This window comes from Pteropus vampyrus, unplaced genomic scaffold, assembly GCF_000151845.1.
Source record: "Pteropus vampyrus isolate Shadow unplaced genomic scaffold, Pvam_2.0 Scaffold20, whole genome shotgun sequence".
Lineage (NCBI taxonomy): Eukaryota > Metazoa > Chordata > Mammalia > Chiroptera > Pteropodidae > Pteropus > Pteropus vampyrus.
This window is the reverse complement of record NW_011888801.1, coordinates 15402061-15426904: the sequence shown is the minus strand read 5'-3', so window position 1 is coordinate 15426904 and position 24844 is coordinate 15402061. Positions and strand designations below refer to the sequence as shown.

At 35.7% G+C, this 24844-nt stretch overlaps 1 protein-coding gene across 7 annotated transcripts in view; it reads right to left on the bottom strand.

The window, feature by feature from the left end:
* Positions 1-24844, bottom strand: part of MARCH8 (membrane associated ring-CH-type finger 8) — a 118947-nt gene that overhangs the window by 71269 nt on the left and 22834 nt on the right. For 5 of the 7 annotated variants that reach the window (XM_023527988.1, XM_011355439.2, XM_023527983.1 and 2 more), the window contains exon 2: positions 3845-4024. In XM_023527988.1, the coding sequence (XP_023383756.1) occupies positions 3845-3946 (102 nt within the window). In that variant the 5' untranslated portion in view covers positions 3947-4024. Of the gene's footprint in view, positions 1-3844; positions 4025-14967; positions 15124-15582; positions 15590-20855; positions 20866-24844 lie in introns of those variants that run through there. The other 2 variants (XM_023527986.1, XM_023527984.1) reach the window with 2 other exon arrangements.

Genomic DNA, 24844 nt, shown 5'->3' with positions numbered 1-24844 from the left:
AATAAAACCACCAATTTTTTTTCAAATGGACAAAAGATTTAATACAGACTTCAACAAAAAAAGATATATAGATAAAAAGCTCATAAGCAGATGCTTAACATCATTACTCATGAGGGAAACCACAAGGAGATACTAGTATATACCTCTTAAAAGCCAAAATGAAAAAGACTGACCATACCAAGTGTTGGTGGGGATGAGGATGTATAATTGGAGCTCTTATTCTCCTGAAAAGAGTGTTAAAACAGTATAATCACTTTGGAAAACAGTTTGGCAGTGTCTTAAAAAGTTAAACATATCAATCACCTTTATAGACCAAGAGGGTATTGCGCTGAATGAAATGGGTCAGATAAAGACAAATACTACATGTGGAATCTAAAGAACAAAATAAACAACAACGACAACAAAAGCAGAAATAAACTCATAAATATTTTGAGGGCTAAAGGCAAAGGGATTAACAGGTACAAATGGATAATTGCAGAATAGACATGGAGATGTAGAGCGTAGCATGGGGAAAATGGTTAATAATGTAATAAATATGTAAGGGGAAAGAAGGGTACTATATTTAATGGGGTGATCGTTTTGCAAGTTATGTGGATCTCCTAATCACTATGCTATACAACTGAAACTAGTATATTATTGTATGCCAACTATAATTGGAAAAAAAACTCACTGAATTGTACAATGTAAATACAAGCAACTAATTGTCTATTATATTTCAATAAAGCCAGAAAAAATAAGTTGATTAAAAAAAAAAAAAAGAGTAAGCCCAGATAAGAAATTAAACAAAAGAACTGAAAGAAGATTGAAAGGCTCAAAATTTCCCACAAGAACCAAGAAAGGCTCCAAGAATAGCAAGACATTAACCAGTAACTCCTTAAACTATAAGGAAATATAAAGAATATATTTCTTTGCAAAGAATGCAAATAACTAGCACATTCGGTTTCTAAATGCAGAACAAAGTCTGGACAGCATAGATCAATACTTATAAGAATCTAAGGGGGAAAAAATATATGTTTCAAGAAACAGTCACCCAGTTCATAAGCCAAAGCAGCAGAAATCCTTTTATAGATTACAAAAAATTCTTCTTACTTTCACAGTGGTCTCCATTACCACTAAAACTAAATTCATTCATTTAATCATCAAATATATCGACTACTGTGTAAAAGTCATTAACACTCCTTAGAACTGTAGATATGGTCTCATGCAATGGGTGCTAGAGAGAGAATCATGCATCTGGTAAGCATAGGTAAAACTATGTTAATGTTAAGGGTTAGATTATTTCATTCTGAGTAAACCACAATGCTCCTGTCTTCTCACAAAATTCAGAAAAAATAATATTGTTATTGATGTAATGAACTGTCTCGTATTATCTCAGAGATTGTGAGATAAATTTCACTTTGCAGTTCTGAGAACAGTGGATGATGGGATGGAAAGAAGGGGTGTCTCTGAATAGCTTCTCTTTCCCTCCACTCCTCTCTCAAACACAGGAGGATCAGAAATTGTACCAAAAGATTTTGTTTTGAATTCAATGTTCCAGAAAAGCTAGATAAAGAAAAACTGGTTCCATGGGACAAAAATTTACCTTCCAAACCAAATGTGATACATTTCAGATCCTTAGAAACCCACAACAACCATTTTCAGTGTTCTGCCAGCTGCTGCCAAAACTCTTATAGGACCCTTCAAGCTCCTGTCTCAGTTGTTCTTCCACTACCTGCCGCCTCTGCTTGGCACCATGATTCCCAAAACTGTCACACTGCCATTGGGTGTTCAAATTATTCCCCACACTAAGGTGGGACAGGATGGTTCCTCTTCCCAATACTAATCAAAATCCCAATACCATGCATATAGCTAGTTAATACTACTTATTTAAAACTTAAGAACTCCATCAAATAGATTAATAAGTATTTAATGAATGCCTACCTACAACAAAACAGTAGCATGGTTTTACATCAAAAAAGAATCTCTTCCTGGCCTAAAATGTTAGGACATCTTCCTTTCTCTATTTCAAACAAGTATTATGGCTTCCTCATACACATTCTAAGAAATTCGTGCCACCTGGTGTCCAAATTTGACACTACAATTAATAGGAAACTCGCAACCTCAATTTGGTATAGACTAAGGAAAGGGTATTTAAAAATTCATTTGGGCTAAGAAGGATTATAAGAAAAGATTATTAATATAAATGAATCTTAAATGAAGGCTAGTAAATGAAAACTGATAGAATATGGGAAAGATATTTTAGGGTATTCTTCCATCCCCTACAAGTTGAGGAAAAACTAAAATACTGAAATACTACATCCAGAAACCATTTATTCCACCACTACCCCAGTCAGTATTTTAACCAAAATTGGCCACACTTGTCCTAAAAGCGTGGCAAAATAGAAAGGGTCCAGATTGACAATACAAAGAACTGAAAAAAGTAAAACACAAACTAAGAATTTTAAGACCGCTTTTTATTTAAATGGTACCTTTTCATTTTCCATAGTCCCTGCACTTCAAGAGCTTTTTCTTAATGAAATAATAGAAAGAATGGTATCCCATCAACTATAATGACTAACTTGAAGCAAAACTTACTGATTCTTGACTTAACAGGGATTCTTTAGAGTCTTGGGCAAAGATTAAGGTCAACTATGAGAACAACTGAGGGAATGTAAAGCACATTGTAAGGCAAGGAAAAAAGCAGGAGTCATTCCTGATTCCTCCCTGTCCCTCTCTACATGCAATCATCAAGCCCAGTGGATTAATAAACTAAATATCTCTTTACTACCCCCATTCCAGATGAAGTCACCACCACCTTTTCCTAGGCCAGGGATCAGCAAACTACAATCATTCTGGCCAAATCTAGCCTGTTACCTCTTTTTGTAAATAAATTTTTTGGAACACAATCACGTCCATTCATTTACATACCGTCTTTAGCTGTTTTCATGCTACAGCTATCTAGCCTACAAAGTCTAAAATATTTAATATCTGACTCTTTACAGAAAAAAGTTTGTCAAATCTGGCCCAAATAGGCTATTAAATAATCTTCTAATCAGTCTCCCTACCACTCATTCAATTCATTCTCCAACTACAGCCTGAGTGAAAGTTTTAAAAACACAAATCTGATTATTCATTCTTCTGCAAAGATACACCCAAACTCTTTAAGGTAACTTCAAACTTTTCCAACACCGTATCTTGTCACTATCCAACCCAACCTGTATGTTCCAGCTATTCCATTTTAATCTCTTCACATTCACCTTGCACTACTCTTTGGACTTTCACCATGTACTATTTCCCCCAACTAAGACACTCTACACCTTTCTCCTAGTTAACTCCAGGTGTCTGCTCAGGTTCTCCATGTAAATGTTATTTTCTCTAGGAAGTCATTCCTAACCCCTTGGGCTGGGATTAGGTGGTCCTGAACTTCTTCCATCACATTATTAAACTGTAATGCATAATTCATTGTCAGGCCAAATTGAAAGCCATATGAGGACAGATATAGGCTCTGTGATGTTAACTATGCCCTTACAACAAGCAGAGACTAGTATGTACAAAGCACTGATATATTTTTGTTCAAATAAATTTATTCTTCGCATCATGTTCTGAGAATCCAAAGAACTTTTTCTCAGTGATTTACCAGAAATAATCAGGTAGATTTAACCAATGAATTTAAATAAGTCCTGCATAACCATGGCAGAATAAATCAATAGCAAAATCTGAAAACCTACAAAACTTACAAAAAAAATTCTGAGTACAACACGTGCTTTTCAGTTTATTACCAGAGAAAACTTTGATCTTCAGAACTTACCATTCTAGACCATATTTAATGAAAACAACAAAAATAAGAAACTAAGAAGGATATTACCTGTTCTTCCCTCTCCTTTTCTTTGGTCTTACTTCTGTAGATTCTAGCAGAGGTGGCATCCTGGGATGGAATGACAGAGATCTGATGCAGTGGCATGCTCATCCCAGCCTCCTGTCTGGTCGTCTTCTTTACAGAAGAGAGTCTCCAGTGGTAGAGTCATTTTGGGCCATCGACTTAAAGCTGAGTGAGAGAAGACAAGACATAACTTAGCTAAAACACTCTTCAAATTTCCAACAGTGAAATTAGCATTTTATATTTATATTTAAAGAAGTTACAATGTCTGACATAACTACTTTGTTTTCAAAAATGATAGAAGGTGAATGTCTGTAGGAATCATAACATTTTTCTCATGTAATAAGATGGGAGCACCTGAAAGAGGCTGGTGGATCAGGTATCTGCATAATCAAATATTAATTTTCCATTGGCTACTTAGATTGTAAATACAGCAGTGTCGTCCTTTGTTCTAAGAATATTTTTGAAGTTAAAATTTTTTCACTTGAAAAAGCACTCATCCTTATATAAGTAGCAATCTTTCCTTAAAACTGCAGCCCTTGAATCCATATAATAGTAAGATTAAAGGTTAAGACACCTATGATCCATGGATAACCTTCCAAAAGTCTAGACTCTCTAGACTGGTTTTTGGCGAGCTTTTCCTGTAAAGGGACAGATAATAAATATTTTAGGCATCATGGGCCAGATTTGTTACTACTATTCAATTCTGTCCTTGTAGCATGAAAGCAGCCATAGCAAGTGTGTAAATGAATGAAAATGGTTATGTTTCAATGAAACTTTACTTATAAAAATAGGTGGCAGGCTAGATCTGACCCATGGACATGTAGTTTGCTAAGCCTTACTCTAAAGGATTTTTCAGGGAAAATGAGAGTCACCATGGACATTCCTGGGATCACGAAAAGGCTGCCTATATGTAAAATAATAGTGTCTGAAAAATATTCGAGGATTCTAGGAACTCCTGCTTTTTTCCTGGTTTTCCTCCTACATTCATTCCTCCAAAGTGCCTAGTAATTGAATTGTGTGCTCTCTGTCTCTCCACCCCCACTGAAATCTATCAAATTCTGTATTCAAAACCCATGAAATATAAATTATCCAAATTATCCATAATGTTTAAAGGAATCATGTTCATGTTGTTTGAATTTTGAATTTTAACAATGCATAGAAGTCTTAAACCAAAAAAAGTAAATCTCTAATTTGGAGTTTTCATTCATTAACTATGTATTGAGGGTGGGGTGGGAATGGTAAGCAGGAAGGATAAGCAATAGGGCTTGACAACCTTAAGGTCACCGGTGATGAGTAGCCATTTATTCCACTTCTTCCAAAACTCTGCTGTGGACCATAGGTAGGTGTTTTTAGAGGTTGGTCTCACCTCTGAGAGTGTTACCAACCCAGCTGAAGAACTAAAAGACTTACAAAATAGGTTTCCCTCCAAGACTATGATCAACAAGCGACAGGAAGGAACAGGAAACTAGAAAGTATCAACAAATGAGAAAATGAGCTAAATGAATATTCTAGATGAGGCTCAGAGTAGCTAGCAGCACGGACACACCGGAAGAGCAGGAAGATGAGGCTGTGAACATTTTGCTGCTCAACCAAGCCTCGCTTGGCATTAGGAGACTTCAGACTGCAGTGGCTAAAAACCAAAAAAAAAAAAAAAAAAAAAAAAAAATAAAAGTTGGCAAATTCAAGTCAAGATGTCAGAGTAGGAAAATGCTGTGCTTGCCTCTTCCAACCACCACATCAAAATTACAACTAAATTATAGAACAACCCCTCATGAAAACCACCTGAAGACTAGATAAATGTAAAGAAAAACACTTCAAAACTGGTAGGAGGGATCAAGACACAAAAAGTGCTGGTCCCACACCCATGTGTGGTGATTAAGAATGAAGAAGGATATCTCAGCTGTGGAGGTACACCCTGAGAATTGAGGAGTTCCAGACCCACACCAGGCAGCCCAACCTGAACCATCAGTGCCAGAAAGAGAAGTCCTAACAACAACTAGCTGTGAAACTCAGCTCAGAGTCCATCCACCAGGTGAGGTAGAAGGCTGCTGAGTCCCAGGTGTTCCTCTGAAAGGGCCTGAGCACGAACATCCTTGCTGATAGATGCACTCACTCTGAACTCCAATTTTCAAAAAGTGCCAGGAACATACATGGAGGAACTGAGCTGTCCGGCTTCAGGGCGAGGACTAAAGGAGCAGCTCTCTCTGCCATTTCGTTACTTTCTTGAGCCCTCCACCTACAGAGCTGGCAGGTGGGCACCATTGTTCCTTTGCTGAGCCTTCCTTCAACTCAGCCTTCAGGTGTAGATGGGTGCCAAATCTGAGTCTCCATCAAACTCACCCCACCTTGGTGATTCCCTGAGAACCTGCCCCACACAATTCCTACACAGGCTGGAATCTTTTACAGAGGATGAATAAGAGACTGTAGTACCCAAGTCTTGTAACAAAAAACACTAGTCGTTTGCTCTACTCTTCCACAACTAGCCTGGGCTTATGCTATGGACTTCCCTAAAATTTCTGAGAGGTCCACAAACCCCAAATAGGCAGTGGCTGGCCTCAAGGTATCCTGTACTTCTTGCTGAGCAGCCCAATGGTACTAATGGCAGCCAGCCTCAGATCACAGCATAGCCTCTCCCAGGCACCACCAAGCAGGCAACTACCAACCACAGATCACTTTATATCTCCTACCAGGAGTCCCCAGGCTGGTAACAGGCAGCAACTAACCTGGGCCTGCATTGGAGCCCTTCCCAAGAGGCTCCAGAACCAACACTCTAGAAGACCAGCCTCAGACTGTACCAGAACGCCAACCAATTAGCTTCACAAATAACACATCTAAAGAGTAAACTCAGCAGGTACCAGAGCTCCACTATAGCGAATCACACTCCCTGGGGTCAGACCTCACACAACAGCTGTAGTCATGGCTAGTCCTCAGCCAGGCAGCTGCAACTAAAGGGTCAATTCCATCCACTGACATGTCAACAGCAATCAAGGCTCAACTACAACAGGAAGGTACACACAACCCACACGAGGGACACCCCTGGAGTACCCGGCTTAGGTAACCAGGGAGTCTGCACCACTGGACCCCACAGGACACCTACTACATAAAACCAACCAAACAAGACTGGGAGATGTAGCAGATCTACCTAATATGTAGAAACTAACACAGGGAGGCAACCAAATGGGGAGACAATGAAACATGTCCCAAAAGAAAGAAGAGAACAAAACTCCAAGGAAAAAAATAAACAAAATGGAGACAAGCAATCTAACTTATACAGAGTTCATAAAACTGGTGATAAAAGTAATGAACTTCGAAGAAAATTAGATGAACTCAGGGAGAACTTCAACAAGTAAACATAAAAAAAGGATACAGAAACAATAAAAAATCATCTGTCAGAAATGAAAAATACAAAACTAAAATGAAGAATACATTAGATGGAATAGCAGAGTAGATGAAGCAGAGAATCAAATCAGTGATTTGGAAGACAAGGCAGCAGAAAACAACCAATCAGAAAAGCAAATAATAATGATAATAATAACTTAAAACATGAGAGTGGTTTAAGGGACCCATGGGATAACATCAAGTATAACAACATTCGCATCATAAGAGTACAAGAAGAAAAGAGAGAGCAAGCAATTGAAAGCCTATTTGAAGAAATAATGACGGAAAACTTCCCTAATCTGGTGAAGGAAAAAGACATACAAGTCCAGGAAGTGCAGACAGTCCTAAACAAGATGAACCCAAACAGGCCCACATCAAGACACATCATAAGTAAAATGGCAAAGGCTAAAAACAAAGAGAATCTTAAAAGCATCAAGGGAAAGGCAGTTAATTATGTAAAAGAGAATTCCCATAAAACTGTCAGCTGATTTCTCAAGGGACACTTTACAGACCAGAAGGGATTGGCACCAAATATTCAAAGTGATAAAAAGCAAAGACCTACAACCAAGACTATTCTACACAGCAAGGGTATCATTTAGAATCCAAAGAGGGATAGAGAACTTCACAAAAAAGAAAAACCTAAATGCGTTCATTACCACCAAACCAGTATTACAAGAAATGTTAAAGGGAATTCTTTAAGAAGGGGGGGAAAAAAAAGATTATAAAATGTAAATAATAAAATGACAATTACTACATACCTATCAATAATCACTTTAAATTTAAATGAATTGAATGTTATAATTAAAAGACACAGATTGGTTAAAAGGATAAGAAAACAAGACCCATACATATGCTGCCTACCAGAGACCCACTTTATATCGAAAGACACACAAAGATCGAAAGTAAAGGGATGGAAAAAGATATTTAATGCAAATGGAAACAAACAAAAAAAAAGCTGGGGTAGCAATACTTATATTAGACAAAATAAACTTTAAAACGAAGGCTATAACAAGAGAAAAAGGACATTTCATAATGATAAAGGGATCAATCCAAAAAGAGGAAATAACCTTTGTAAACATTTACACGCCTAACGTAGATGTACTAAATTTATAAAGCAAATGTTGATAGACATAAAGGGAGAGATCGACAGCAATACAATAATTATAGGGGACTTTAACTCCTCATTTCCATCAATGGACAGATCTTATCAACAAGGAAAACTGCGGTCTTAAATGACACATTAGACCAGATGGATTCAACTGATATCTTTAGAGCATTTTACCTCGAAGCAGTATAATATACATTATTTTCAAGCATGCATGAAACATTTACCAGGATAGACAAAATGTTAGGTCACAAAGCGAATCTCAATAAATTTAAGACTGAAATCATACCAATCACTTCTCAAATCACAATGGTATGAAATTAGAAACAATTACAATAAAATTGAAAAACACACAAACACATGGAGGCTAAATAACATGCTACCAACTAATAAGTGGGTTAACAATGAAATCAAGAAGAAATCAAAAGATACCTTGAGAAAAATGAAAGTAAAAACAAAATGACCCAAAAATCTATGGGACATAGTCAAAACAGTCCTAAGAGAGAAATTCATAGCAATACAGGCCTACCTCAAGAAACAAACAAAAAAAACCTCTCAAATAAACAATCTCACTTTACAACTAAAGGAACTAGAAAAGGAAGAACAAAGCCCAAAGTGAGTAGAAGGAAATGATAATAAAGATCACAGCCTTAATAAATTAAACAAAATAGAGTCTAAAAAAACAAAATAAAATCAATGAAACCAAGAGCTGGTTCTCTGAAAAGACACACAAACTTAAACCTTTAACCAAACACACACACACACAAAAAGGAAGACCCAAATAAAATCAGAAATGAAAGAAGTTACAACTGATAGCATATAAATACAAAGGATTATAAAAAAGTACTATAAATAATTATATGCTAACAAATTATCCATTTTGGAAGAAATGGATACACTTCTAAAAATATACAATCTTCCAAGACTGAGTCAAGAATAAACTGAAAACCTGAACAGACTGATAACTACTAACGAAGTTGAATCAGTAATCAAAAAACTCCCAACAAACAAAAGTCCTGAACCAGGTAGGCTCAGGACTTTTTACCAAACATTCAAAGACAAATTAACACCCAATTCTTCTCAAACTAGTCCAAAAATTCAAGGAGAGAGAAGGTTCTCAAGCTAATTTTACGAGGCCAGCATTACCCTGATTCCAAAACCAGACAAAGACATTACAAAAAAAGAAAATTACAGGCCAACATCACCGATAAACATAGGTGCAAATATCTTCAACAAAATATTAGCAAACCGATTCAGCAATACATTAAAAAGATCAGACCAAGAAGTTTAAAAATATTATAACAAGAGGTATAAAAAGCTCAAGACCATGATCTAGTGGGATTTATTCCTGGGATATGAAGTTGGTTCAATATCCACAAATCAATCAATGTGATAGACCATGCAAATAAAATGAAGGGTAAAAATCATACGATCATATCAATAGATATAGAAAGAAGCATCTGACAAAATCCAGCATCCATTTATGATAAAAATTCTCAACAAAGTGGAAACACAGGGAACATACCTCAGGTTGATAAAAGCTATATATGACAAACCCATAGCTAACATCATACTTAACAGTGAAAAGCTAAAAGTGTTTTCCTAAGATCAGGAAAAAGACAAGGATGTCCATTTTCACCACTTCTATTCAACATAGTGTTGGAAATCCTAGCCACAGTAGACAAGAAAAAGAAATAAAATGCCACAGCAATCAGACAAGAAAAAGAAATAAAAAGCATCTAAATTGGAAAAGAAGTAAAACTATAGATGACATGATACTATAGAGAGAACCCTAGAATCCACCTCCCAAAAAAACTATTAGAAATAATACAGTAAAGTAGAATACAAAATTAATATTCAGAAATCTGTTGTATTTTTATACACCAATAATGAACTATCAGAAAGAGAAATTAAGAAAACCCCATTACAATTACAAAAAAAATACAATACCTAGGAATAAATTTAACCAAGGAGTTAAAAGAACTGTACTTGAAAAGTTATAAGACATTGAAGAAAGAAACTGAAGGAAAAAAAAAATAACAAATAAATGGAAGCATATACGATGCTCATGGATAGGAAGAATTAACATTGTTAAAATGTCCATACTACCCAAAGTAATCTATAGATTCATCAAAATACCAATGGCATTTACCACAGTACTAGAACAAATAATTCTAAAATCTATATGGAACCACAAAAGGCTCAAATGGCCAAAGCAATCTTGAGATGGAGCAATAAAGTTGGAGGTATCATACTACCCAATATGAAACTATACTTTAAGGCTGTAATAATCAAAACAGCGTGATACTGGTATAAAAACAGATACAGATCAATGGAACAGAATAGAAAGCCTGAAATAAATCCACGCCTCTATGATCAATCAAAGGAGGCAAGAATATACAATGGGTTGAAGACAGTCTCTTAAATAAATGTTGGGAAAGTTGGACAGATACATGCAAAAAAAATGAAACTGAGCCACTTTCTAACATCACATACAAGTATAATTCAAAATGGATTACAGACCTAAATGTAAGAACAAAAACCATAAAACTCCTAGAAGATAAGTAAACTCTCTGATGTTGACTTTAATAGTATATTTTTTGCATATGCCTCCTTGAGCAAGAGAAACAAACAAAAAATAAACAAACGGGATATCAAACTAAAAAATTTCTGCACAGCAAAGGAAATCATCAATAAAACAAAAACACAACCTACTGAATGGAGAAGATATTCTCCAGTAATACATCTGATAAGTGGTTAACATCCAAAATATATAAGGAATTCATACAACTTAACACTAAAAGATAAACAATCCAATTGAAAAATGGACAGTGGACCTAAATACACATTTCTCCAAAGAGGACATACAGATGGCCAACAGACATATGAAAAGATGTTCAACATCAATAATTATCAGAAAAATGAAAATTAAAACCACAATGAGATATCACCTCAAACCTGTTGGAGTGGCTATCATCAATAAAACAACAAACAAGAAGTATTAATATGAATGTGGAGAAAAAGGAACCCTTATGCACTGTCAGTGGGATTGCAAATTAGTGCAGCCACTATAGAAAACAGTATGGAAGCTCCTCAAAAAATTAAAAATAGAACTACAATAGAAGCCAGCAATCCCACTTCTGGGTATTTATCTGAAGAAATCCAAAACACTAATTTGAAAATATGTATGCATCCCTATGTTCAATGCATCATTATTTATAATAGCCAAGATATGAAAGCAACCTAACCGTCCTTCAATAGACAACGGGGTAAAGAAGATGTGGTACATATATACAACGGAATAGTACTTAGCCTGAAAAAAGAATGAAATCTTAGCATTAATGACAATATTGATGGACCTAGTGAGTATTATGTTAAGAGAAGCAAGACAGAATGAATGACATATACATATGATTTCGCAAATATGAGGAATCTAAAAAGCAAAATAAATGAAAAAAACAAAAGAGGAGAAAGTCACAGATACAGAGAATAAACTAATGATCACCAGGTGAGAGGGGAGTTGGGGGGCTTTTGAAAGTAAGTTATGTAAATGGCTAACCACTACACTGTACATCTGAAACCAATGTAATATTGAATGTCAACTATAATCAAACATATTTTTTAAATAAAAGAATATTCTGTTTGTATGTCTTCTTGGGAGAAGTGTCTGTTCGGGTCCTCTGCCCGTTTTTTTGATTGATTGTTTTTTTGTTGTTGAGTTGTATGAGTTCTTTATATACTTTGGATATTAGCCCCTTATATGAAAATATGCTCAACTTCACTAGCTATTAGTGAAATGCACATCAAAACCATAATGAGATACTACCTCGCACCTATAAGAATTGCTATTATCAACAAGACTGTAATAATAAGTGTTGGAGGGGTTGTAGGGAAAAAGAACCCTCATACACTGCTGGTGGGAATATCAATTGATACAGCCACTATGAAAAACAGTATGGAGGTTTACTTAAAAAATTAAGACTAGAATGACCATATGACCCAGAAATCCCTCTTCTGGGTATCTATCCAAAATCTTTGAAAACATTTACCCATAAAAACGTATACACCCCAATGTTCACTGCAGCACTGTTCACGGTGGCCAAGATGTGGAAACAACTGGAGTGCCCTTCAATAGATGATTGGATAAAGTCGTAGTGCATAGATACAATAGAATGTTATTCAGCCATAAGAAAAGATGAAATATTGCCATTTGCGACAAGATGGATGGATTTTGAGATTATTATGCTAAGTGATATGTTGGACAGAAAAAGTTGAGAACCATATGGTTTCACTTGTATGGGGGATATAAAACTGAAAGCAATAACAAGACAAACAAACAAAAACTCAGACACAGACGACAGTTGAGTGGTTACCAGGAGAAAGGAGGAAGAAGGTAGATAAGGATAAAGGGATTCAAAAACATGATGACAGAAGGAAATTTAACTTTGAGTGGTGAACACAGTGTAATATACATACGTACTATTGACTTGTACACTTGAAAATTATAATTTTATTAACTAGTGTCACCCCAATACATTTTTTATTAAAAAAAAAGAATATTCTGTTTTTCAAAGTCTAGTTTTATAGAGTAAGTGGAAACAGATAACCAACAAAACAGAAAATAGAGGTGATGTTAGTGTCTAGATAGTATAAGAAATAAAATGTTTGTGTTTGGATATTACACATCACCTACTTTATTTCAAACCTTTGATGAAGAATGACACAAGATGGAGCACTGTGCCCAACAAATGGTCTGAATATTTAGGATCACATTACACAAGACAAGTGGCATATATTTACTGCTGAGTGTCTTATACTCTCTGGGATCACAACAGTCAGTGTGAAGAAGTTTTTCATCACTGATGCATTAAACTCCCGTTCACAGATGACAAAATCCATGTGCCCTCTTGTAATACTTAGTCAAACTAACCATGCCCAGAGCCTCGCCACATATCATGGCAATAGCTGCCTTTGGTGCTTCCTGCATAATCATCATTACTACATGTCTATGACAAGCCCGGGGAGGACTATTTATGCCAGAAAAACACAAATGTGCAAGTGTTTTGAATTTTCTGCAGTTCTGAAAGACCTCCCACCTTACAGCCATTTAAGCTACTTTTTTGATAGGCACCCTGATCTCCAAGTAATAGACCTGAAAGTTTGCCTCAAGCAATCCGTCTCCTAAGCCATACACATTTAGAATAAAAATGATAATTTTAAAAACCAAACTAAAAATACCTTTTATGTGGAGGTTCATATGAAAAGCATAAAGCAAGTGTTACTCATACAATTTTCTTTGCATACTTTCCAAATATCTGTCTTTTATCAATTCAATTCATCTTAATTAAGAGGAATAGTTAAACCTCTGCACTATGCCTGACAATCCAGGCATGAGAACTTCAATTCCACTAATGCTAACCTGCAAATCACAATACACATCTAATACAAAGATCTATATCAAGAAGAACTGAACTGACAAAGTTGGTTGTTAACATTATGGAAATGGATATTCCATTTTCATGGATCAGAAGACTTACAATTAAGATGGTGATTCTCCCCAAACTGATCTACAGATAAAACAATCCCTATAAAAAAAATCCAGCTGGCTTCTTTGTAGAAATCGGAGAAGCTAATCCTAAAATTCATATGGAAATTCAAGGGACCCAAAATAGCCAAAACAATCTTAAAAAAGAACAAAGTTGGAGAACTCACACTTTCCAATTTCAAAACTTACTACAAAGTAATAATTATCAAGACAGTGCAGTACTGGAATAAGGATAGATACATAGATCAATGGAACAGAATTTAGGATCAAGAAATAAACTATCTGTGGTTAACTGATTTTCAACAAGGTGCCAAGACCATTCAATGGGGGAAAGAATGGTCTTTTCAAGTATGACTATAATTAAAAATGGTACATGATGGCAAGACTGTGGAGAAACTGAAATCCTCATACACCACTGGTGGTGAGAATGTATGCAGATGCTATGGAGAAGTCTACCTTTTCCTCAAAATATTAAATATAGAGTTACCATATGACCCAGTAATTACACTTCTAGGTATACACACTCACCTGAAGAAATGAAAGTATATGCCCACATGCACACATTTGTTTTTGGCTATATTAATAGCCAAAAACAAAAATAACTCAAATGTCCATAAAGTGATGAATGAATAAATAATATATATTAATGATACAATGGAATATTATTCAGCAATAAAAAGGACTGATATATGAATACAAGCTACAACATGGATAAACCTTGAAAACATTATATTAAGTGAAAGGACCAAATACTGTGTGATAACACTTGTATGAAATGTCCAGAGTAGGCAAATCTAAATCTAGAGACAAAAAGTAGGTTAGTGGTAGCCAAGGGTTAGGTAGGGATGGCTAAAAGGATTTCTTTTTACAGTAATGAAAATGTTCTAAATTTTATTATGGTGATGGTTGCATAAGTTTTATGTATACTAAAAGCCATATAACTGTGCACTTTCAATGCGTGGATTGTAATGGATGTGGATTATATCTCAATAAAGCTGTTTATAAAAAGAATATGGAAATAATATGGATTAAGATAGGTAAAATTTTGTTTTTCCTTTGTGCTATCCCTAGGTAATTTACCTGAATGAAATGGAGATGTCCATTGTTATCTTATCACTCTTCCAGTTTTGAGAAAGCTAAGAGCGCAAAATCAGCAACCAGAAACCTAAGTATTGACTCTGTTAAATACGGTGATGTTTGGCAAACTGATAAGTTTCAATGACTGTGTTTCTTCATCTGTAAAACAGAAATAATCTCTATTCAGTTCAAATGGAAGAGTTTTAACATTAGCATACTTTCCTATTTGTCTTTTCAGGCATCTTCAGTGATTCCCCTCATAGCCATATAGTCAGTTTGTCTGTCTTGTCTCTCCAGTATTTTCTGTCTTCCTACATCTTGGTCTGACACCATATTTGTACAACTGGGACCTCAAATCCTTTCTGACATTTATTTAAGACCTCTAGCAACATGGCTATGAGGGGAGGCAAGGCTGACAATACTATCCTTATAAGGGAAGAAGTAGGAAGGCTTGATCCCTAAGATGACCAGCATGGCTTAACAATCAAGCTGTTCTATGCTTCCCAGATGGGCAAGATAAATGAAGAATTCTGCCCATTCCAACAATACTGGGGACAATAAAGAAGCAGTCAGGAGAAGACAAAGATGCCAGTCGCAGCCTTCCTAAGGGACAGTCACCTCAGGTCTGCATGCCTCCCTTGCTCATAGGGTGCCAGGCTCCAGCAGTGCCCTGCTCCTCCCCATTGTTGAGTTGTAAAATCTTAACATCCTAACTGGCACTCATAATAAATAACTTTAAGTCAAGCCTGTCTCTATCAGAAGCATGTCTCATATAGAAAATGAGAAGCCTGTGCACAGCAGCTAGCAGACAAGAAAAGAAAAAAAGCAGGAGTGAGGAGACTCCTGCTCACTGAATGAGTAATATACAGCACTGAATGATGAAGGCCATACTTAAAGCAGTGAATATTAAAGAACAAGACAGATCCTTTGAAAAGGAAGACTGACATTATCTAGTCAGGGGTCTAAACAGTGCCCTGGTTTCTGGCTGTGCATTCAGAAGATTGGGATACAGAGAGGAGCAGGGGATAAAATAGGGCTTGCCATGGGCACACTGAGCTTGACATGCCTGTAGGAAACCCCAAATATGTAAAGAGTGTGCACTGAGATTCACCAGAATGCCATGACACCTGAACACCCAAGAATAGATTCAGTTTTCCAAGGAACACTTGAAGAATCAGTCACTTATGTCATTAGATGCTATAAACAAACAATAAAACCCACTGTTAATACAGAATTTTAAAACTTTTTAGAAAACAGCGATAGAGAATCCCTAACTTAAAAAAACAAAACAAAACTAAACAAAACCCTCTCAATCAAAATTTAATTACACTCATGGCATAACTTAGAGGCATTTAAATTAAACTAAAAGGCAAAATAAGCATGTCATTTTCTTCTACTGTGATAAAACTAAAAATAAAAAGAATTTATAGTACAATGGAAGAGCTAAACTCCAAAGGAATTTTCAAAGAACTATTGGAATCAGTTAAAAACATAAACATTTGTATAAAATCAGTAATGTATTCTAGTGTAAGAAAAAAGTATATAAACTGTGAAACAGAATAAAGGATACCTCATTTAAAACAAAGATGGGAGACCATAAAGGGGAGGCCTCATGCACTACCACTCCACGTCAGTTACAGACCCCAACAGGAACCATTACTTACAGACCTCAACTGGGACCAAGTCCAGCCAATGGAAAACGCTGCACCCTCACTTTCCTCCAATGGGCTTTCGTTCAAAACAACTCCTCCCAATTTCCTCCTTTTTCTCTATAAAGTAACAACCCACCCCTTTTCTTGCTGGACTTGCCTGAGGTTTTCCTATAGCTTGCTTGTCCAGAATTGCAATTCTTTGCTATTCCCGAATAAATCCATTTTGTCACTAATATTCCTGTATATCAACAAAACAAAAAGCATAAGATTTAAATGATATAAAAGCTATTTAAGAACTTTCAATGAAAAACATTCAGCGATTTTAGAGTATATTTGAATACTATAAGATGTGTTCTCCCCAAATTAAAGCATATATTCAATGTACTTCCAATCAAAGTCTAATCAAGATTTTTTTACTTGACAAATTGATTCTAAGAGTATGTATAAGAATGAAATGATGAAATAAAAATGTTGGAGAAGAAGCAACAGAGAGATGAGTCCTATGAAATATTAAAACATTACAAAGCAATAATTATTATTAAACAGCGAGGTATAGCTATAAGGCAGAACAGACGGTCCAGAAACTGAATTATACAAAAGAGGACAATAGCCAATAGAAGAAGCAACACAAAATTATAGGAAAGAGACAAGTTACTAAATAAATGATGTTGGGATAACTGGTTAACGATTTGGAAGGGGAAAAACTATCAATTAAGACTCATACTTCATTAATCAGAATAAATTCTGATGGATATAAAAGTTAAATGTAAAAAAAAAATAACATAATAAGATGTAATTGCAAGTGAATACATTAAGAAACTAAAGAGAAACTGACTTTTTTTAAAGCCTAGAATTAACAGGGGGAAAAAAATCACAAAAGGAAAAGGGTTGTAGATATGATTCTATAATTAAAAGCAACAATAAATGAACAGGCAAAGAAAACAGACTAGAAAATATTTGCAGTATATAGGACAGAAAGTTAGTATCTTTTTTATATAAGAAGTTAAGATAAATAGCTATTAAAAAAAAAAAAACATTAAAATCCTAATAAGTAAATGGCCAGGGCTTAGAAAAAGCCACTTCACAAATGAGGACATAGTATGGATCTTCACTTAACATTTTCATAATCAAGGAAAGGCAATCATTCAAAAAACATTTTTTTTTTCCTTTACAAAATTCTACAAAAATATAGTGAAACCTACGATTGACAAATATGTACCAGGGCTATGTTCTCATAATCTTCTTATTGTAGTATCATACACTCAGAATGCCCATGAGGGAAACTTGAGTAATAGGACTCAGAAACTGTAGAAGAGCCTACTTTTGGGAAGCTTGGCCTGAAAAAATATGTAAAAATCTAAAAGTCCCATGATTTTCAATATAACATCATTTACCAAAAAAAACAAAACAAAACAAAAAAAAACAAAAAAAAAAACAGAAAGAGAATAGCTAAGTAAACTGTGGTGCTAGGACAAAGGAGTATTATGTGGACACTAGAAGCAAGAGAAACATGGGTGTGATAAAAAGCAAGTGGTAAAATTATGCACATATTATAACTACAAGTACAGAAGCAAAAATCCTAGAAGGGAATTCATAAAAATGCCATTTAATAATGTGGCAATATAAATGATTTTCATTTCTCTATTTTCTAAACATTCAGTAATATTACTTTATAGTTTAAATGTGTATTTTTAAAGAGCTAAAATTAAAATCTCAAGTTATTCCACATAGGTTGGTAATAGAATTTTATGTTATCAATGAATAAACCATAAAAGGACTCATTTTCTGTGAGAAGTACATTTCTTAAGGCCTCACAGAATTCAAGCCTAATATCCCTACAGAAATAAAGTAGGGGGATGCATTTGCAGGATACAGATGTTTACAGCCACAGTAGTGTTTGTTTTATGCTTCTTTTTTTTTTTCAGCATCTCCTCTAATACTTTTGCACAGTGCTCCCTCTCAAAAAATAGCAGTTGTGCATAATGGGAATAGTTTGGCTTTCTTCATGATGTTTTTTTTTTTTTTTAAGTTTATTGGGGTGACGTCAGTTAATACAATTATATAATTTTCTAGTGTACACTATAATTTGACATCTATATATTCTATTGTGGGATTACCACCCAGAGTCCAGTTTCCTTCAGCTACCAAATATTTGATCCTCTTTACCCACTTCACCCTCCCTCAACCTCCCTATATTTGACCCCCTTTCCCCTGTATACCTTTTCCCTCCTCTCCCAACACCTACCACCTGGTAACAACTAGTCCATTGCCCATATCCCTGAGTCTCTGTTTGTCCTGTTCTTTTGTTGTTTTTAGGTTTATATTCCACATGTAATTTTCAACTTTTTCAGTCTGGCTTATTTCACTTAGCATAACTATCTCGAGGTCCATCCAGGTTGTCGCAAATGTCAGTATTTCATCTCTTCTTACAGCTAATACTCCATTGTACGTATGTACCACAGCTTCTTTAGCCAATCATCTATCACAGGACACTTTGGTTGTTTCCATGTCCTGGCCACTGTGAATGCTGCTGCTATGAACATCAGTGTGCAAATATCTTTTTGGATATGGGTTTTAAAGTCTTTGGGGTAAATACCCATTAGAGGGACTGCTGGATCATATGGTAGATTATATAATAGACCATCTGCCCAGAACTTAGAAGGCTATCTGTTCCTTACACTGCTGTTTGCTCCATGTTTCCATCTCAAGTTTGATATGGTCGCAAAAGGGGATGAGCAAAGCTTTTATCTTCTACATCATTTTGCCCAGTTCTCAAGTATTTTTTAATTCATTGTGCTAGGTGCTTTATTGGGCCTTTTGTTGTGGGGATTTCCATCTTTCAGTTCTTGGAAATTTCTTGTATTATTTCTCAGATTATGTCCTTCCCTCTGTGTTCTCTGCTCCTTCTTTCTGGAACTCCTTTTGGGTCAGATGTTAGAATTCCTGAACCAATCTGCAGATATTCTTGTATCCACAAATCCTTCCATCTTCTCTATTTTCTGTTGTGTATTTTTGTACGACTTTCTCTGCAAGTTCTGTGACTAAATTTTCTAACCCTCTGTTGAATTTTTAATTTTGCTTATAATTTTTAATTTTTTTAAGACCAATTTTAGTTTTTTCTTTTATATTATCATATTTTGTCTTTATAGATGCCACATCGTCTGTAACTCTAAGTTATTTATTGACTTATTTAAAAGAATTAAAAGCACTTTAGAAATTAACTTTATTTTCTCCAGTTTTCTTTTTTGTATGTTACCATTTTGGTTTCTTTCATTTGGAACTCTTCTAAGTTCAATCAGTAAATAAGAAAGGCCAAGAATAGTTTCTGTGAAATGGGGAGAAAACTGAGTTATGGAAGATGAGAAAGTGGAGACAACTGAAGACAACTCAGAAAGTTTGGTCATAGACAGAAAGGGACTAGGAAGATTGAAAGCATTTTTCTTTTTTTAAAGATGGGAAACACAAAGTACCTTAAAATTCTGTATTAATGTGGAATTTTGTAATTTTTAATAGCATCTAGTAATGTAAACTGCTTTAAATTTATGTATTTGTGAAATAAACTACTAAGCATTTACCTTAGAAAACTGATTCCATTACTTTGTTGATGCAAAGGAGCCTTTAGGAAGGAGAGGTTGAAAATGTGGGCTAGGAAGATGGCCGATAGAGGGTGAGGAGAAGGGCAAAGAGCCCAGGTACATTCACAGAGCTTGGGTTGTCTCCTTCTTTGAATTGCATGATATAATTTACATAATTCATGAAAGGGTTGGGGACAGTGGGTAAGTTTATGTGACTGGTGGCAGGAAATTGAATAACTTTTACAATAAATATTGTTTAAACGGTGAAAGTGTCTGACCTCATGGTCAGATCCTGGACATGTGGGCTTCCTTCACACAAGAAAATCTGTTGTTAAGCAGAAATAATCCATCTTTCTGGTGGAAGAAGGCTTTCAGTATTTTGGAGCAATAGGTTTCTTTTATAACCATGATTAAAAGAAAAAAAGCATTTACTAATATTTACTAATAGCCTGTGTTTGTTATTCTTTTCTGTGTTCTATGAAAGATAGTGGTTCCTGCCATAGATATGTTTCTACCATTGTTACAGAGACAAGGATCAAAGAGCATACAGAGTCGCCTGGGGGTCTACATGAACACAAGCATTAAAAATAGGGAGAGAAATAAGAAATTATCCTGCAGCGGTTAGAGGTAGGAGGGAATGAAGACACGAGGCTGGCCAGGCCACAGCAGCTGAGTGAGACAGAGGCTGTGGCAGTGGCAGCTAGCAGCTTCAGATGCCACTAAAAGGGGCTGTGTCCACAACCGGATTTTCATGGTGATAGACCTGACCATTCAGAGCATCAGCACTAGGTCAGTTGGTCAGGAGTCACCAGGGACTTAGAGGGGACACTGAGTTGGAGTGAGGACCAGAGGTGAGGCTTTCCACTGAGCAGAAGTGCTAGCTATATCTACTGCTCCTCTGTTGAGCCCTTCCCTCTCCCAGTGGGTGGAGGCAGCACCCCTATAGCTGAGATGTCATCAAACTGAAAAACAGAGGTCGCTCCACCCAGAGGATCCCCTGAAACTCCGCCTCCCCCAACTCACAACTCCACCCAAGCCACATTCAGTGTGTCCTCAGTGAGTCCTGTGCCACTTCCTAAGCAGCACCAAGACTCACACTGGTGGCAGCTGACCTCGGTTTCTGGCATGGCTTCTTGAGGTAACTTTAAGCACAGCATCTGTGGATTGCTTGCTGAATCATAACAGGTGGCTCTGGAGGGGCACAGGATGGAGCTAAACTTGGCCTGCAACTGAACTCTTCTCAGGATTGTGCCACTGGACACCTACTACACAAATTCACGCTAATAAGACCGTGAGACTTAGGACCTTTGATTAGTACATAGAAACAGACACAGAAAGACAGCCAAAATGGGAAGAGAAAGAAATAGAAACCATATGAGAGAAAAGACCAGTGATCCAGGAATAATGGAGTCAAGCAATCTAACAGATGCAGAGTTCAAAACCCTGGTTATAAAGATGCTTGATGAAATTAAGGAAAGTATAGATAAATGCAGTGAGAACTGCAACAAAGAGATCAAAACATAAAAATGGAAATGGAAATTATAAAAGGGAACCAGTCAGAATGAATAATATACTATCTGAGATGAAGAGTATAGTAGAGGGAATCAACAGTGGAGGAAGAAGAGAACTGAAACACTGATATAGAAGATAGGGAGCCAAGGACACTCAACCAGAAAGGCAAGAAAAATGTAACCAAGACTATAATAATAATTTAAGGAGCCTATGGGACAAAATTAAGGGTAACAATATCCATGTCATAGGGGTCTCTGAAGAGGGAGAATAAGAAATTGAATATATATTTGAAGAAATAATGATGGAAAACTTCCTTAACCTGGTGAAAGAAAAGAACATACCACCCCAGGAAGCTCAGAGAGCCCTAAAAAATGAATCCAAAGAGGCCCACACCAAGACACGTCATAATTCAAATGCCAAAAGTTAAATACAAAGAGAGAATCTTAAAATTAGCAAGAGAAAGGCAGTTATTTACCTACAAGGGAGCACCCATGAGACTGGAAGCTGATTCCTCAAAAGAAACTTTCCAAGATAGAAAGGCTTGGCACAAAATATTCAATGTGTTGAAAATCCAAGATCTACAACCAAGAATACTTTACCTAGCAAAGCTATCATTTAGAGTCAAAGGACAGATAAAGAGCTTCCCAGACAAAAATAAGCTAAAGGAATTTATCAACACCAAGCCAGTGTTACATGAATTGTTGGAGGGACTTCTTTAAGAAGAAAAAAAATGTATCAAAATCATGAATAAAGAATAACTACATTCCTATCAACAAGTACCTCAAATGGAAAAGAATTAAGTGCTACAACCAAAAGATAGAGTGGCTGAACCGATAAGAAAACAAGACCCCTCCATATGCTGCCTATAAGAGACTCATTTCATATTAAAAGCACACAGACTAAAAGGAAGAGGATGCAAAAAGGTACTGCCTTGACAGACCTAGAGGGTATTGCATTGAAGTAAGTCAGATAAAGACAAATATCATATATTTTATGTACATGTAGAATCTAAAGAACAAAATAAACAACGACAACAACAAAAATGGAAACAAACTCATAAATACAGAGAATATTTTGAGGGCCACTAGATGGAAGAGGGCCTTGGGAGGGACAGTGAAAAGGGTAAAAGTACAAACGGATAAATATAAAATAGTCACGGAGATATAAAGTGTAACATAAAGGAAATAGTCAACAATGCTGTGAGAATATGTAAGCGGGGAGAGGGTACCTGATTCAGTGGAGCGATCACTTTGTGAGTTATACAGATTTCTCATCACTATGCTATACAACTGAAATGAATATATTATCGTAAGCCAACTATAATTGCAAAAAAAAAAAAAAACTCACTGAATTGTACAATGTAAATATAAGCAACTAATTGTCTATTATACTTCAATAAAACTGGGGGAAAAAAACACTCAGACAACAAATCAATAGCAAAAAAAAATCCTTTTTAAAAATGGGCAAAGGATCTGAATAGACATTTTTCCAAAGAAGACATACAGATAGCCGACAGGTACACTAAAAGATGTTCAATATCACTAATCATCAGGGAAATGCAAATCAAAATCAAAATGAGGTATCATCGCACACTTGCCAGAATGACTATTATCAAAAAGACAAAAAATAACAAAGTGTTGGCAAGGATGTAGAGAAAAAGGGACTCTCATTACTGTTGATGGGAATGTAAAGTGGTGCAGTCACAATGGAAAACAGTATGGAGGTTCCTCAAAAAATTAAAAATAGAACTACCATACGATCCAGCAATTCCATTTCTAGGTATTTAACTGAAGAAAAGAAAAACACTAACTCAAGAAGATATCTGTACTCCCATGTTCATTGCAGCATTATTTATAATAGCCAAGATATGTAAGCAACCTATGTGTCCATCAATGAAGAAAGAAAATGTGGTGCGCGCACACACACACACACACACACGCAATGGAAAAATCCAGTCATTAAAAAAAAGGTATCCTACCATTTGTGACAAGATGGATGGACTTTGAGGGAATTATGATAAAATCCTAGAACACCAAGAACAAAAAAAAATTTGAATAATAAATTTTTTCAGTGGGGGGAAGAAAGAGGTATTAGATTGCAAAGGAACATATAAATCAAAATGGAATTAGACCTCTCAACAGCACCAATGGATCCAGATGACAGATACATGCCTTCGAAATTCTTTTAAACAGGAAATTGCATACTCAGAAAAACTATCAAACAAATGTAAAGGAAGAATAATGGTATCATGGGGCATGAGTAAAGTCAGAAAATAAATTTCCCATCTCCATTTTAAAGAGAATTCCTAAAAATTTTGTGCTCTAGCAAATTAAAGAGCTAACCGCAGGAACAGAAAAACACAGAAAAGGCAGGAAAGTCATTATAACTTAGGAGAGAGCACAAAGCAAAGTCCCAGAACTGCAGATGCCTAGCAGACCTAGAAAGTATCAGTAGAGAATGGAAGATACATGGAACACTTTCACGGAAAGATCTCCAGAATAAAAGAAGTCTCAACAGGGAAGATGGAGTGAGATAACACCACGGGCACTTAGACAATATAAAGATAAGTATGATATAAATTATACAAGTGAATTCATAATGTTAAATTACAACAAATAATAGAAGGAAAATGTAATCATTTGGCTCTAAAATAAACAATATTTCAATACTGATAATGGTGTAAACACCATTGTGATATAACCAAATCAAGGAGACAGGGAGAAGAGAGTTGAGGTATAAAAGGAAGTAAATAATGTATAATATTTATAAGTCAAGAAATAGTTTAAGCATATCATTTGAAAGCATTGAAGCAACTATCAGAAGAAACAACTGTGAGATATAAGCAGCTGTCTCAGTGGAGCAGGACAAGGTTGTGGAGGAGTAGAGCCAAGGACTAGTGTTTTTCATTATAAGACCTTGGGTACCACAATCTCCTATTCATAGTTTTAAAATTCAGGGGTGGGGAAAACTAGCTTTTCTTTACTTATATTTAACAACAGTCTGATCTTACATGAACACTTTGGGGGCCAAACCCAGCCCTGAACTGATAGGAAGCTATTTATAGTCTCTACTTATGCAACTCTGTAAATACTATATGTCTATGCATAAATATTAATGTGTTGATCAAAGGTGTTACTCCAA